At 45.6% G+C, this 17,729-nt stretch overlaps 1 protein-coding gene across 1 annotated transcript in view; it reads left to right on the forward strand.

The window, feature by feature from the left end:
* The first annotated feature begins 281 nt into the window (after positions 1–281).
* Positions 282–17,729, forward strand: part of LOC118311518 (probable G-protein coupled receptor 158) — a 52,965-nt gene continuing 35,517 nt past the window's right edge. The window contains exons 1-2 of the mRNA XM_035635461.2: positions 282–1,606; positions 8,899–9,004. Of these exons, the coding sequence (XP_035491354.1) occupies positions 750–1,606; positions 8,899–9,004 (963 nt within the window). The 5' untranslated portion in view covers positions 282–749. The remainder of the gene's footprint in view (positions 1,607–8,898; positions 9,005–17,729) is intronic.

Consider the following 17,729-nt stretch of genomic DNA (forward strand, 5'->3'; position numbering starts at 1 on the left):
AACTTTTGGCCATCTTGGGAACACAATGAGGTGTTTAATAGAACACGCAGACGTGTCTCTTTTCGTTCTCTACGGCATTCTTGTCAACCTTCTAATATCCAGGCAAGCTCCTCCATCGTCATCATCACTGACACCTCATCATCATCACCGCCCTCGCATCTCCTCCCACGGGCGCTACACCTTCAGCACCGGACAGCTCCGGTCCCCCCCCCCCCCCCCCCCCCCCACGCCCCGCCCACCTCCGGCAGACTGGCAGCGAGAAGCAACCACACACACGCGACACTTCAAGTGGCCTATTCGGGTTTCACTGGGAGGGACGGAACTTCGGGAACAATTTGCCACGATCGTCGTCGTCCCCGTCCTCCTCTCGCATGGAGGAGCCGAACGAGACCCCGGACTAACCCCCCCCACGCTCGGTTCCTCGCGTCGCCGCGGCTGGACGGACCGCCCAGGGGTGCGCGTTGTGTCCCCCTGGGTTCGGGGTGACAGTGAGTGTCCGGGCAGCTGTGTGTTTCGCTCAGACGGAGAAGGGGAGATTCGGGCGGACGACGGGTGAGAAGAGGGTTCTACGCGTTATTCCTTTTCAGCTCGATCATGGGTTCCACATTCGGGGCGTTCTCCGGCGGGTGCTCGTCGAAGCGCCTCGTCCCGTGAGCGAGCGGGACAAAGGAGAGGAGCGTCTTTGGGTTACGCTCCACACTTTCCCAAAGTGTCCCCGGTGTCTCCTCTGCGCGCGAGAACGCGGAGCCATGGCGCTCCTGGTCGTCCCGCTGCTCCTGCAGACGGGGCTCGTCCTGGGGACCAACTACGGCTATGTGGAGTGGTCCGACGGGGACCGGGACGACAGGAGCCCGCCGGTCTTCGGCACCCTGAACGCCAACAGGGAGCCGCCCCAGCACCCGACCTATCACTCGGTGCCGTCCACCGAGCGCACGGTGGTGGCGCACAAGATCGAAGAGGACCTGCCGAGGGTGGTGACCGCCTTCCTGCACACCGGGGACTCCTCGGCGCTGAGGCAGGTCAACTGCTCGCGGCGCTACGAGCTGAGCAGCCTGCGGGGCGGCCTGCACGTCGCCTCCCACTACTCCCTGCACAGCATCCTGGACACCGTGGCGCACGCCACCAACTTCCTGAACGTGATCCTGCAGGCCAACGGGTCCCGGGAGCAGACGCCGCGCAGGGACGCCCACTGGTACCACGCGCTGGTGCAGAGCATCCTCGAGGGGGACCCCAAAATCCACAGGGCGGTGGTGACCTTCCGCACGGACGCGCCGACGCCGGGCCCCCACCTGTTCCTGCAGGCGACGAGGGCCGACGAGGAGGTGGTGCTGCGGGACCTGTCCGGCTCCGCGCACCGCCACCTGAGGAGCAGGGGCCCGGAGTCCGACTGGTTCAACGAGTTCCGGGACGGCAGGAGACCGCACTCGCACAGGAGAGTCCCGGGGGCGTCGGGCGCCAAGAGTGGAAGTTACCTCCTGGACAAAAAGCAGATCAAGTGGTCGGCGCCGTACCTGGAGTGCGAGCACGGGGCGTTTGTGCCCTACTGGCTGCTGACCCTGTCTGCTGGCTTCTACGGACTGAAGAGCAACTCTGCACCAGAGTTCAGGTGAGAAGAAGAGAGAGAGAGCAAAGATGCTCATTGTGTGTTATCACTCAATGCACTTTTTCGAAATGCAGAAATAATGTATTCATACAGTGAACTCTAAAACGTCCATCAGTCAATTCACTCCACCTTTAAAATGCACTACGCAGCCAGAAACCAAGTCGGCTATATCAGCCACATGTATTAAAAGTGTACCCCACACCGACTGACAAAGATACACGCTGGGGTGTGAATGTGAATGCGGATGCAGCCTTGATGCAGGACCAGATGGTGTTGAAAGCAACTCCTCAGACACAGGTAGACCCCCCCTCATTTCATATGCTCACCTGTCAGAGCACAGCTGTGCATCTCCGCCAATGCATCCTGCAATCTAATGAATGCTGCAGGCTTCCCGCGGTGTTGTGCTGGTGAATGGGGTTGACACGAGCCCGGCTTTTGTGTCTTTGTGCGTGCGTGTGTGTGTGTGTGTGTGTGTGTGTGTGCGTGTGCAGAGGTTAGGTGCATTGAAACACCCGGGGATCTCGTGTTTCAAGGCTCCTGTCCAAGGAGTGTCTGGAAAAGATCAATTCATCATGAATAGACAATGAAAGATCCACAACCGCAATAGGAGGGCCAGTCTGCAGTTCAGGTGCACTTCACGCTGACATCAGTCTAAGAAGAGAGATGTACAGTATATGGCACTGTATGCGCGGGTCAATACTATCAGATAAGTTGAGTCGTTAGAAAAAGAGAGGTCTGTCCAAATGGCACCAATCACTCTGTCAATCTTTGAGCGAGAATTCATCCCCCGCAAACATCTTAATAAAACATTTGACTTCAGCAAAATGATGCAAAGGTAAAACCAAACTTAAAAATGCAACAGACATCCCTTGTACCCCTAGTGGCTCCAGGAGGTATTACTGTTTGGTCACTGTCGTAAAGACTAGCCTAATTTTCCTCATAGCTCCGGAGGAAGTTGTCAACACAACTTTGGAGATAACGGAAGAGAAGAAAGAAGTATGTTCACTGAAGCTCCTAATTCGTTATCTGGCTCCTAGTGTTAACTAGCGGCAGCGTTAGCATCGTGGCTAACTCAGGGCCGCAGCAGCCTGGCTACTGTCCAAAGCAGAAAACATCTGCAGAAATCCAAATTTGAATAATAAGCAAAAAAATGCATGTTGTTTTTGAAGCCTCTTAAGTCTCGGAGCTCTCTCCGCGGCGTGAATGCCAGTCTGAGGTTCACTCTTGCTTGTTTACCCCCCCCCCCCCCCCCCCCCCCCCCCATTCACATGATTTTGTTCCTAAGTCAACAGGATTCTTTTTGTCTTGCGAGGTTGAGTTGTGTCTCTCAATTCAACTGTTCCATCGTCTGCCATTTCCACCCCTCGGGATAGATACCAGCTCATTTTCTCCTCCTCGTTTTGGTTATGCAATGGATGACGCAGGTCTTGACAACTCTTGTGAAGTTGTAATTTTCCCGTGAAAACCGCGTCCCGGTGTTCAAGAGGATAACCGTGGAAGCAGCGCTCATAAAGGGGACCAACACAAGTGCGGATGGTGTCGTTTTTCTTTCGTCATTACACTGAGCAATCAGTTTCAACGCCATATTGACAAGTTGAAGCCATAAAGTTGTCTCTTTGTCGCTTTAACTGCATCCAGTGCACAAATGGGACAAACGGAGCTGGGATGACATTGTAATTCGGAAGACCGGACACAAATGTTGCTCGGTGTTTTATGGGCAGCAGTGGCGCAAGCGATTCGGGGCCTAAGCTGGCAGGCACATGCCGTACTGACGTGTCCCTGAGCAAAGTGCTGCATCACCAGCTGCTCTACGGGGACAGTCACAGCGTCTTTATATATCTTTGTATGACGAAGACGCCTCCGGAGTTACCATAGAATCAGTTTAATCCTTCAAATTATCTTGGTCTGCAATTCTACCTCACACAGGAATACTCACGGGCATTTGCTGTTTTGCAACAGCTCAAAAGTCACACACGTCTCAGCTACAAATTGCTCTAACAACTCAGACAATCTGTGTGTGATGTTCTGTTCCGTCTCCAACAATCACCCATCGCCCAACTGAAACCATCAACACACCGTGATGATAGTTTAACCAGTTGAGAGAAGACGGCAGCTGTGCTCGGCGTGTCGGTGAAATGACTCCGGTGGAGGAATTCATAATTAATCAATCGGCCAGTCAGCCCAGAGAGTTTTGACTGAGTCTCTAAAGAGGACGGGAATACAGAAGAGGAAGAAGAAAGAGATTCTGATACGCAGCAATAGAAAACATGTTTTTGTTCACAGGATCGGTAAGTGATGAATAAAACAAGGGTGAGAGAAGACGTGCGGTTTGCGGCCTTCACAAGGGACGTCTTGTATTTTGACATGTGAAGTAATGTCGATCAACACTTGCTCCCTTCTTCCTGAGCTTTCAGTCATTTCCACATGGTTTTTATCAGTATCAGAGTTTTCTCAGCTTTCAGTGGGAAATATCAATTCCACATAAGTAGCTGTTATGATCTTGTTAATAGCACTTTTGGGATTTCTACGCTTGGCTTTAAGTTGAGCTTCAAAATGATTTCTTGACCTTGGAAATAGCAGTTAGACAAATTGTAAACTCAAGGTCCACTTACTTACTTTTTTAATACGGAGCATTCACATAACTTCATGTCAAAAAAAAAGAAACCCCCCTCAAGTGCATTGGATGAAAATCATAACAGCTACTGATCTTGACAATGAGTTTGTCATTATTTTCTCAAATTGCAAATTGCAATTTCCAAGATCAAATATTAATTGTCAGTGTTTGGCGCTGGCTTGTGAAGTCAGCAGAGGGAACCACTGGAGAACTGGACGGGGGATAGTGAAGTGGTGGACGAGCAGCGGGTCTCGTGGAGAGATTTACTCTCTTATTGGTCGGCTGCAGCTATACAAAAAAACGGCTGCTTTGCTCCGAACTCTTCCGTCTGAAATATGAGATGTTGTCTGCAACTTTTCTGCCGGCTACTCCATCTCATGCCTGTGAGGACGTTTCTAAAAATAGAAAGTTGGTTGTCTCTGGATAGAAACGCGTAAGCTAGTGTAGATGACAGATTCAGTTCCACCATTTCATCCTTCTCCTTCCACCTAAAGGCAACTGCTTTCTTCTCCCCACCCCTTTTTTTCTCACTGCCCCTCAAAGCCAGATTTAAAGTAGGATACCAAAACTAATGGCCTCCAAATGAAAATGGTAGTTGTACATTTGAAGCAGCATCATGAGGTAAGGATGGAGAGAGGCCAGAGACACACGGTTTCCATCCAGTGGAGCTGTAAATGGCCCTGTAAATAAGAAGCACAATAATTTGGAGACATTACAAAGAAAACACCATGACACCACCATCACTCTGAAGACTGGATTATACGGGAACTGCACAAAACAGCTATTGTCAAGAGAAGGTGAAGTTAATGCAACACAGCTTTGTCTATAAAAGTGAATTAAAATGTTAACACGGTCTGTATAGAGCCACAGAGAGAGAAAACAAAATGCACCTAGAGATTCATTCTATGGAAGCCCATCTCTGCCAGGAAAAGAAAAATAAATTTATGTAATGTTCTTAAAAAATAATCACTTTTAAAATACTATATTCTGATATACCAATTAAAACTGCGAGACACGTGTAAAATATATGTTTGATGAACAATTAAGTCGAGATTTTGCAGCAAAGTGCAGCAAAATATAAGATTCAGGGACATAATAATTTTTATGGTGTCAGACTTTTATATGCATCCGTGTGACAGAAAATATTCCCTGTTTCAGTTATGAATTTTTCTCATATTTTCTTGGCTGGTTGAAGTCCTTCTCCTGTTAGGAATTACCCCGTATACTGTGTCACATCAGCTGCTCTGTTTATGAGAGTTCATTTGTTCTGGCAAATTCAAATGCTAAACCAAGCATCCCTCAGAAAGACCACAGGAGAATAAAAATCATTAAGTTTTTCATTATTCTTTGGCAATGTTGGATGAATGCTTCATTTTAACATTGCTCTTAGTGATTATCAACAACAAGAGCAAACTAAAATTATATCCCGTCTAATCGGAGCTGCAATTTTGTCCTTGTGATGCTTGAATCACAAGGTGTGTTACCTTGCATTGTTCCACACACACAGACACACACACACACACATACACACACACACACACACATACATACACGAACGCACGCACGCACGCACGCACGCACGCACACACACACATTCTGTCATTCCCTGGTAACAGCACATTTTTCCTCCCTCTCTTTCTGTCTGGCTGTGCACTTGAGAAGAAATGGCCAGAGCTTGCCTCACGGTTGTTTGTTCCACTTCCCCGCTGGCAGATGAAGGTAATGGGCGTCAGGATCATCCACAAAAACCATAAAGGAGCAAGACGGGGAGAGGGAATGCATGAAATGGGCAGAGAAGGCTAACCCAAAGGAGGCTGAATGCTGAAACACTATGCAGAGAGAGATACATATATATAAACGTAGGGAGTGACTCTGCACAGTCTATATGTTAAATAGCTCAAGTGAACTCAGCAATACTATTAAAAGTCCTAGGCAGTACTCCAGTGTTGCAGTCACGTCCCCTGACAGTATTTAACATTAGTTATTTCCCAGTTTGGGTCTGTGATGACTCACTGCTGCACAGGTTGTCATTCTCTGTGCAAATGTTTGGGTCTGCAAGAAAGAAATAGAAGACACGAGATTTTTTCTTCTTTGATTTGATGGGAAAACACCACATCTTCAATGTTGCTGGACTCAACCAAACTGCAGAGAACACACTGCATGTGTAAGTACCATCTTTAAAAACAAGAAAAGCTACCACTAGAACTACCTGCACTGGCCACAGATATTAAGAAACTACAATTAATCATTATCTTTGAGGATGAAAATATTCTTTCTATTTCCACTAAATTCCATGAAAACAGAAAACCCACAGTTGATCAATGTATACAGTTTATAGCCTATGGACTCTTTTAATGACTATTCAGGTTGTTTGTCCCTTCTCTCTGATAAAACCATAGACTGTATATAAAAATAGATGTAGTCACCGATTCTGGAAAGTGAAGCCACCGCAGAAGTGCCTAAAACCTGTATTCTCTCAAATCACCAGCAGAGGGCGACTCCACTGGTTCTGTTTCTATAGAAGTCTATGAGAAAATGACTCTACTTCTCACTCGATTTATAACATCAGTAAACGTTTTCCTGAGGAGTTTATGGTCTCAATCTCCAGTTTCAAGTCTTCCTCAATACAGCATGGTGTTCATTTAGTAAATTATGGTCCAATTTAGAGTCAAATAGACGATAAATCATGGTACGCATTGGGGCATTGATACAGCGTGATTGACAGCTAGCACCGTCCAATAGGTGCAGGTGACAGGCGGACGTGCAGTGGAATAGCTTCTCACCCCACGATTCTCCACACATGGTTTCTTCTGGTTCCAAAAAAAACATAAACAAGATGGCTCTGGCCAAAATGCTACGAAAACTCAAAGCTTCAGCACTTCATTTCAAAAACCAGTGGGTGACGTCACGGTGGGTTGCCACTTGGATACAACGCTTGGTAATATTTTCTGAATTAGCACCACCAACAACAGAAAGCGATAACAAACTGTGTACAAACTGATACAAATCATTGCTGAAGAATAAATAGTAGTTAAATTAGAGCTTTGGTTTAGTTTAGGTTCGTTTTGGGGAAGGATGATGGTCTGGGTTATTATAACTTCTAGGTAAAGGATACAGAATGATCAGCCTCCCAAGTTCGTTTTTCACTGTCCCATCCATCCACCTCGACCTCTGCCTTTCATGACTCTTCCTTTGCTCCTGTCATAATTACTGTACTAGAGAGGGAGAGAGAGCCTGAACCCTGCACCTAACCCCTTGTCACTAGAACATAGACGTGTTTGGGATGTTTGTTGAAATGACCGATGCCGTCCACCATGACCTCCAGGCGCCGCTTTACCATTAAACGTAAATATGGAAACTAACAAACTGCACGCACAATCCTTCTCACATGTGCCTCTGTGTTGTAGAGCTCCATTGTTGACTAAAACTATTAATCTGGATCAGAATGAGCAGTTGATGATCCCATATTTTACTATCCGGGATAAAGTAACCCATCTTACTTTTGCCAATCGGATTGGATCACCATGATCTAAAAAAAACCCTATACAGATTATCAAATGAGCATCGCTAGTCCTCCAAAGCTGGCAAAGTGCTTGATCTCTGATGATTGTGTAATTATATTTAATGTATCGTAATCGATGACGGTTGAAATTAAATCTTTTGTTTTTTGTCCAATATTTTATGTGGACAAAATCTTATTTTTTTATTGTATGGAAAAGCTTAATTTGGTAAAATGTCAAGGTTTAGGGACTCGATCACTGTGACGGATTAACAAATGTACTGCAAAATATGAATAAATGTGTATATACTTTATGACGACGCGGATCAAATGTGTCCGAATCCGTCGGAAAAGTTTTGCACATACTTAAGGTTTCAAAACTAGATTACGTTATTACCTAATCCAGTTTCAGAATACCTTCTTTTTTTTCTTTTCTTATAAACATTTTCAAGACCTGGGCCCAGTTGTTCAGAACCAATCTGATTGGATTGCAGCGATTGGATTATTTCCGAAAAACTAGGCCCAGGGTTTAAGAATGAGGAAGATTAAGACAAAATGTGAGAACAGACTGCTTACTGTTTTTTTGGGGCGTCAAGGAAGTTTTGTTTTATTAAAAATGAAGGAGAAAGCTGGGGGTGACTTCATGTTCTTTTTTCTGGACCAAAACAATATTATACTCGGCACATCACATCAGTGCAAGTGTTTATGAATATTTCAACCTTTGTCTCTCTTTTTTTTCTTCCCTTCATCTGCCTCCTACTATATTTCTTCCACCCTCGACCTGACTTTCCCCTGAGCATCTTCATGTTTTTTTTAATTTCCCTCTCTTTCACTCTGGCCTCTGCTTCTTCCTCATCCGTCCTCCTCTCCCTCACACCCACCTGCTTAACCCTGTACATTTTTTGTAACCTTTACTGTCCCTCATTTTCTTGTTTCTTACCTTCCTCCCCCTCTGTTTCACCTCGCTCGTTCTCCCATGAAATATATTCCCTTTCTGTTCTTCCTCATTATCTTTATTATTACAATCCACTGATTCTTCATCAACCCCCAATTTCAATCAATCTCCGGATAATTTCCTTTTTTCTCTTTTTAAATCCCCCCACTCATTACACCGTCCTCATTGTCATTCCTCTGTACCCCCGCCCCTCCTCTCCTCTTGCCTCCCTTCTTTCCCTCTGGCAGGGGTGTTGTCCGCGTGGATGTGAACCTGCAGGATGTGGACATTGACCAGTGCTCCAACAGTGGCTGGTTCGCCGGGACTCACCGCTGTAATCTCACCAGTATGGAAGTGAGTCTGTTCCACGTGATGCCTGTCTTCACCACATTAATTCCCAACTGGGGACTAGAATTGCACTCAGTAGAGTGCCCACCTCCGCCGAGACCCCGGCAGTCAAGCCGCACCAAATCGCACACACTCATTGAAATCAGTCCCCTAGCTAAACCAGATGTTTTTATTTCCATTAATATACCTGCATTTCTCCCTGGGAAATTGGTGAAAACGTCAGAAAAGGGCCTGGATCCAACCTTTTGTCCGAATCCAATGTAATTGGTTCTTTCTTGGCCCGTGTCCCATCCTTCCACTAAGTTTTGGAGATCCGTTTGGTAGTTTTTGTGTTATCCTGCTGACCAACCAACCAATCTCCTTGGCGGAGGTGATGATTGGAAATTTCTCTCATTCTACTTTATCCTGCAATATTGTCATTTTGATGCATTGAAAATCTACGGAATGTATTTCTGTCAATCTGTTATATTCATGTATTTGTTCATCCACACACCCCCGAGTCTCCCTTTTCTACATCCCTAAAAATCCACTTAAAAAACCCCTGTATTTGTTAGAGTTTAACATATATCCAACAGGAATGGCTTGAAAGAGGAATTTGCCAAGAGAACAAAATGGTAAGATTAAAGCCCCTCACTCAGGCCAACAAGTCCCTCGACCACATTGGTCAAGAAGAACAATCTTTTGTTTTCCAAGTATTATTTTTATGTGCGCGCGCGTCCTCTTGTCACTGTGCGGGCTCGCCTGTGTGTTCATGTCGCTTGTGTCAGTGCCAACGCGTTGGTTTGATGTGCTGTATTGCAGGGAGAGTGGCTGCTCAGGCCTGCGTGGCATGTCGCTGGCCATATGATGTATAATAAATGCAGTGTAATGGATTGCAGCGAGATGTGGTGAATAATAGACCATGCTCTTTGTCTGTGTGCCCCCCCCCCCTTTGGTCGGTCACGGTGGTGGTGGTGGGGGGGACTTCAGAAGGAGACACGGGAGGTTTCCATGTTCGTTTTGATCTCTTGTGCTGCATCCTCCCCTGTAATGTTCCATTTTTTACAGGCAACTTCCTCACAGCTGCCGTCTGGTGAAATCTGAACCGTGCCGCTGAAAGTCCTGTCGTTCTTCTGTTCAGATCTGTATTGGCAAATGTGTGTGTTATGTTATCTTTCTATTAACATCATCATCATCATCATCATCATCATCATCATCACCACAGTGGTGGGTAGAGACAGTGTGTGTGTTACCAAGGACGTTTCACTGACCACTTTGCTGCAAATAATTTTTACCTTTAACTGTTTATATGCTGTAAATGAACATGGACTTGGTCCAAGTGGAATTGGATGATTCTTTATTCGCTCTCGAGAATTGACCATGAAACTCTTGCAACAGTGTCATCAATCTTGTCCATCTAAAGAAATGAATTCATAGAATAAGAGCGCTCGGAGAGCGCGGGCCTCCACCACGGCTGAGCTGCACTCCCCCTCGCAGTGGTTAGAGATATTCCTGGATTCAGATCTAGATCTGGATCCCTCCCAATCCCTCTACAAAAACAAAAAAACAAAAAACAGACAAACAGAGCCAATAACAACCTCTTTGCCGGAAATGATAATACAATCACCAACTGGAAGAGACTGCTTGCAGTACTGATTCAGACATATTGCAGCCGTTCGGTGCGTTTAGATCGTCTTTCTCAGGATTTCAAAATAAGAGCAGTTCAGTTACATGTTAAGTATGGATGTAGGGGTACAATGATATATTTGAGTTTTTTCAGTAAAAAAAAGCTATAGAGGACGTGCATAAAGTTTGACAGGGTCACCATCTTTGATTTGCATGTTGCCATACTAACATTTGCTAATTGGTACTAAACACAAAGTACAGCTGAGGCTTCAGAAAATAACCAGACTGTACCAAATTTCACGGAAATACATCTGGTTGATATGTCACATGGAACCAAAGGGGTGGACCGAACAAGTGACAGGCCAACAGACGGACATTGCTGTAAAATATAGTTGTAGTGAGTCAAAAAAGGTTGTTTTATGGTTTTTGCAGGACGCTGTGTTCTTTGAAATGCATAATGTACAGATAATTATTTGATTAAACAGCAATTATGTTAAAATATTGGCTTGAATGCCACTAAATAAGTGGCAATGCAAACACCTATTTCTTTTCCCAGCGGTTTGCAACTGGATGTAAATAATTGCTCATCGCTGTTGCTCAGCACAGCCACTAACCGATTGCTTTGGTGAATTCATTTTGGCAAATACCCCTAAATTTCTCATTCAAATCAAAGTCTGATAACCATGCAATCAGAATCTTCCAGCACAAATGTTTCGGTTGCCCAAAACAACTCAGTACACCACACACATTACTACATTTAGAAAATACTTTATTTTGAAAATGATTAACTTTTTCTTTAGCCAGTTAAAACAGGCTAGTGTTGTTGTTCCAACGTTCACATTAAGAGAACAGCTCTTTTTCTGTATCTCCACTAAATACAATTTTTGGGAAATGGGCTGTGGAAAAAGTCCTTGTGAGACGTATTGCTTTCCCCGCTGAGTACGAACGCGGCCTGAGGCGCGGTCTCGGAGAGACAGATAAGAACAGAGACAGGCTCCGGTAATGTGATGGCGCATCATGCGTTCGGCAGAGTGTGCGCGGGCCACCGCAAACCTGATCTCACAGAAATATGTCAAATGACCTCCTGACACTCGATTACGTGCCGGTGCCACGTAAACCTGTCAAAAATTACATGCCGGCACCTGGAAAAAAACAATGCCAACGGACAGTCAATTAAGATCCTGAGTGATACGGCCAAAAAATAAAAAATAAAAATCCCTTTTCGTTTTTCATAATGTTGATAATAGAATGTGATAATAATGTTCATAATAGATCTTTCATGTTGTAGCAGAATAAGAATGCTAGACCCTTTCGCTGAGAGTCAAGGAACATTACAGTTAGGGAACTAGAACAGAATATATTATCATTGACGTTATGGTTTCCACCACAGCTCTCGTTTCGCCAAATGGACGCGGTTATGTTTCACCATATTGGAATATTGTCCCCTTAACAATACCGAACGGGTCTGGCAGTGGGTCGAGACACTGATGACGGTTACCTGTAGATGATGGGATGATTAAGACCGGAGATACCGCACATAAAATCAAAGCTAATGTTACCTAGACATGTATTTAGACCCGTGGAATCCTGAGAGAGAAATCAGTTCAACAGTCTGGAGAAATAAAAGCGATTATTATAAGTTAATTGCTTCACATTCTCACATAGTACCTCCACGTGATCTTGGGTTATCAGCAAAAAAAAAAATGGACATAATACGCACAAACCTCCACTCAGCTGTACACGGCCGAGCATTGTTCTGCTCAGACTGCGCTTCTTCTTCTTCTTCTTCTCCTCCACCGTTCTTCTTCTCTTTTCCCCCCTTTTCCTGGTCTGCCCGGATACAAGCGAGGCTGTGGAGGAAGGAGGAATGTGTCACCGTGAGCCAAATACAAGACTTCATGCATTATGGATAGTCGGTCGTAGGGGAAGTATCTTACATAAGGAGCGCACTGCTTATATAATTGGACGAGGGTTTGAGAATGACTGGTGCGGGAGATTCGTCACAGGATGGATCCGAGTAGGAATTTGTTTGTTTGTTCTTTGAACGTCAGGAGGAATTAATGCGAACGTGACTCGTGTTTGCGCACGATTGCATGTGCGTGCGTGCGTTTGCGTTTTCTTCCCTCCGTCCTGTGAAACGTGCCGCCGGAGATAAAGAGCTTCAAAGGCAGTGCTGTGCCAATGAGTGTAAACTGCTGCGACAGCCAAGTAGGGTTACCCCCTCTGTCTCTCCTCGCGCTCCCTCTGCCCAATCAGCTACATATCCTCCTCCTCCTCCTCCTCCTCCTCCTCCTCCTCCTCCTCCTCTTCTCCCTGCTCTTTTCTACACTCTTTCTGTTCCCGCGACTGTTCACACGCTCCCAAATTTCCCGCCAACCTCCAGATACCTTCGGCCCCTCGCCAACCTCCTCATCTCATTTGCCATCCCTTTCCTTTCCTAACGCCCCTGGTCGTCACGTCGTCTCCAATTCTTTCCCGGAGGCAATTTAACTCCTCTGAGGAAAGACGAGCCAGAAACGATGCCTCCATCTGTCAGCATGTCGTTCGTTCTCTCCGCTTTTTGCCGGCCTGGCGCATTCAAATCGTCATGTGAAGTGGCCATGTCACGAATGCGGAACACTTCTCCTAGTTGCTGCTCTGATGCAGCAGCAGCAGCGTCATCATCCCTTTTCTTGCATAGTGGGCCTGCTTGTTCCCCGCTGTAGCTTCTTCCATCGCGGGCACCCCGTTTTGCCTCTATGTAGATACACCCAGCACAATCGGACTAAGAAAAAAGGCAGCAGTGCCCCAAGTCCTGGCTGCAGCTTCGCTACTTTTTCGTAGTGATGCAAGAGTCCCTCCCGTCTGAAAAAAATGAATTACCTGGACCCCCACGGGCCCGCCTCTGCCCCCGGCTGCACGAGGTGAAAAAGGGGGGGGACATATATGTAAATATTTATTTCTCTTCTGTAGTCCTTATCATCCCCGGCACATTGTGGAGGAAGAGGAGGACTTACGCTTCAACAGTCTTAAGTCAGTGTAAATGCTCTGCGGACGGAGAGAAGGAATGTCCACCCACATTGTGAAGAGTATACGAACAGTGAAGGTTGTTCAGGCAGAGGGAACATCCTGGATAGGAGTTTCTGTCTCAAACCGTATTTGTCAGGAAAGCAGAAACTCACAAGATCTGTTTTTTTACCTGCCTTATCTCCAGCATGTAAAAAAGAAAAAGAAAAGGGGGTGACATGAGGAGCAGCGGAGACAGAAAATAACCTGTCTTTTCCAGTTTCGCTCTCCCTCTTCTGTTTTGTTCTGCCAGAGGCTCTCTGTCTCTCCTCGGGGGAATGTGAAGCGAAACAGCTGAAGCTGGGTTGAAGTGTTTTAAGACTTGGAGAGCATCTGCACACCATTTGGGGATGCATATGTGTGTGTGTGTGTGTGTGTGTGTGTGTGTGTGTTTAAGTATAGGTTTTTTTTCTCTCTTTTCACAACAGCAAAGAAACCATCATTGTCTTTTTATTCGAAGCCACGTGTCACAAAAGGTTTGAATCATGGCAAATAAAGTGTCAGTTTAATGAAGCGAGCTTTCCGCCGCTCTTCAGCATGTGGAAAGGTAAGAGACTTCCGTAAATTCCACTCTTCCAAACACAACAGAGCATGAATTCACAGGCACGTTCTTCTTCAATGATCCTATACACTATATATTGTAACTCTTAGCTTTTCTCTCCAAACTGGCTCCCACCGCGCTCAACATTTGAATATGCCACTGGTCCTATTTGCATGAATAAATCTGCTCTGTTCTTCCAATATTGAAGACATTCTGTGCCGACTGTGACAAAAATGTGGCTAACGAGAACCGAAGTGCGCGTTTTTAAAAAAAGCGCATTATTTGGATAAAGTACTACTATTAGAGTTGGACAAATATATTTTGGATACATTTCTAGTGAAAACTGATCATCGGCTTTTGGTCACATAATTCACCATAATAATTTTAAGGCTTTTATCAGTATGAACAGAGGGCTTGTTTTTGTCTAAGCAAATCCTCCTCCGAGGTTTACAGGGTCAAACTTCGTCAGGCGACTTCGCTGTAGATACGGATGCAGACCATAGTCTGTACTTTATATAAAAAAAATCTGCATATCTTGCACTTTTAATGTGATTTGGAGTCAGAGTCTGTGCAGTGGTGATCTTGGTGTGGAGCCGCGGTATTAAGGGTCCTGCCGATATTCGTTAGTCAGTCTCGGCTGTCAGTCATGACATTTCTAAATTAATTAAACGTATTGGAAAAATTAACACTTGGACACACAACCATGTGATAAGATCTACCTAAAATAACTTTGAGGTATAAGAAAACATTTGTGTACTTTGACTTTTTTAACTGTGGTCCATAACCAATCTGCTAAAATGGAGGAGGAGGGTTTCTGACCTATACTGCAGCCAGCCACCAGGGGGCGATCACAAGGATTTGGCTTCACTTGTAGGAAGCAGTCACGTTGTCCACCTTTATATACAGTCTATGATTCAGAATGAAAAGTAGAATCCAGTTATTTTGGACTTCTTTATTCCATCCTCCTTCTCCCAAGTGGGACGTACGGCCACAGTGAGCTCATCTCCATCGCAACGTGAGCCTCCCCCTGGCAACGAGTTCATCTCGGCCAGCTCGTCTCACTTTTGTCGGGGATAATATATTTGTTATTCATTAGTCTTTCAGTATAATTCATGTCATTAGGCCTGAAGATATGTGTATCCATTGTTAAATGCCGCGGTTCCTGTTCATATCACCTTTGGTGTCCCACCAGGATTCATAACCAAATGACAGGAGAGACTTGATGTTGTATACTGTAGATGCACATGTTGTTTTAAGGCAAAAAAAGACAAAAAGAAAAAAAGACTCTGTTCTTCTGCGTCCCGCTGTCCTTGCTGATAAGGCTGACAACGCCATTTATTAAAAACTGTTGCTGGAGATATTGTAATAATGTAGTTTGGAAACACGACCCAGACCAAGAAATAAAACCTGGGACATCTCCACATCTGCCGCTTCAATCTGGACAACTTTCTTAAACTTGTCTCATGCGAGACCCAGACTTATAGCTCACTTCCAATAAAAACACAATATTCATAATGTTGTTGTTTTTTAAGAAAACTGTAAGTAGCACTCCGCTGCTCTGCAGTATATTCTGTCTGGCACATTTCTTCTGATGTTAAACTGGACACTGGACATGGATCCACAGGACACGGATCCAAACATGGATGGAGAGGAGGACGAGACGGGGGGACGAGACGGGGGGGGGTTAAGGGAGGGATGTGGGGTGACAGAGGAGAGGGACAGTCGTCAGGGAGGATCCATCCTCCACAGAGAAAACACCATTCACTCTCCACTCTAACGTAAGAGCCTGTCAAGTCGGCGGCAGCGGTTGGATCTTAATTGAGTGAGGGCTCCCACGAGTCCACGCTGGGAGCCAGCGACGGCCCACCCAGATGCCTGCGTCGGGGGAATCTCGGGGTTGAAGTCTCAACATGCCGAGAGCGACTTTCACTCCTGACACATTTCCCGAGGCCGCATAGCCAAGCAGTGGAAACGTTTTTTAACATTTTGTCCCCTTCGCAGCACTAAACTTCCAAATGTACCCTCTCATCACCTCCGTTGCTCGAGCTAATGTCCTGTGACCCTCGAGTCACAGCGCTGTTACCGCGGCGAGCAACCAAATCAATATCCAGCCGTCTCCCCAAGTTTTGGCCTCCTAAACTGATGGAGAAAAAAATAAAATTCCGAGGTTCCCGACTCCTCAGACATGCACTGTTAGTGGTTGGTTGTCTTGTGAAACAGCAGCAGGCAGATTCCCCAACCTCGGGGGGGGGGGGGGGGGGGGGGGGGGGGGGGGGGGGGGGGGGGGAGTGATTGTAATGCTTTTAGGGTTTAATGCTTCCAGTGTATTTATAGATCTCTGAGGGAGGCAGAGTGCTCTGTCTCTCTCTTTCTCTCTCTCTGCCTCCTCGTCTCTCTCTCTCGCCAACTCTCGTCCTGGTGTTGTGTTCACAGCTTTTTTATCAAATTACACTGTGAGAAAACAGGCACCGCGGGCTGCAGTCCAAACACGGGGGGGGCTTTCCATTTGAAAGTTACAGATAATTCATCCTTATGTTGAAGGTACTTCAGTCTGTGCAGGAATTGTTTTGCACTTTGCGTCATGGTGTCGGGTGATGTTGTTCCCTGCAGGGGGGGTTGTGGCTGTTTTTTGTGCAAAATTTACTGGGTTTTATTGTGTGATTGTTGTTTTGCTATTTCAGTATTTGACAAGTTTAAAAGGAGGACGTCGCAGATTTGACACCTACGCTCATAGTACTGTGCGGCATATGTGGACAGTTTACGGCATTTTGTATGCGTGCCAAATCTGATTTTACCTCGAGTGATGTCATTTTAACGTAGCATCTGTTGAAACTCGAGGCTACGAGTTGGTGAATTAAAAACCAAGCCACCCAAATCTCTCTCGGACGACTTGCGTCGTCGGTCATGTGGGCACCAGGTTTTGACAGGGGGAAAAAAAGAGACAGTGAATATTGAACATTGATTCCTAAACTCAGGGAAAAGTCATCCCTCAAAGCTAAATCCATCCTAAAACAGCTTTCTAATTCTGGGTGTGTGCGTTTTTTCCTCCAGAGCCACAGTGTCTAATTGATTATTGAACAATCAAAACTTTTGTCCCTCTTTAAAGCAAATAAGAACGCCGTCTTTCCTGTGTCATTCATTATACACTGTACAGAGAAGTCCACCATGGCGCTGGGCTCAGATCTTTGGCTTCTTCGCTCTCACTCTACAGTTTTCCCCTAGGATGTACAGGCTGTGGCAAAAAAATGTCAACCGTTCCTCTACTGCAATGCACATACAAGGGATGGGACGATACCACTTTTTTTCGTGTTCGATCCGATACCGATCCTTCAACCTTGAGTATCTGCAGATACCGACCAGATACTAATTTTTAAAAAAAAATTAAATATGGATAATGCATTGTTCAGGATGCACTTGATGAAATGGTATGATTAACATCTAAAACCTCATACTCAACTGTAAGACGAATAATCATCTCCCCTAAAGGAAGACATACAGTATATACTTAGACAGCAACGTGACAGAGTTATGAAATACTGC

This window comes from Scophthalmus maximus, chromosome 5 (assembly GCF_022379125.1).
Source record: "Scophthalmus maximus strain ysfricsl-2021 chromosome 5, ASM2237912v1, whole genome shotgun sequence".
NCBI classification, from domain to species: Eukaryota; Metazoa; Chordata; class Actinopteri; order Pleuronectiformes; family Scophthalmidae; genus Scophthalmus; species Scophthalmus maximus.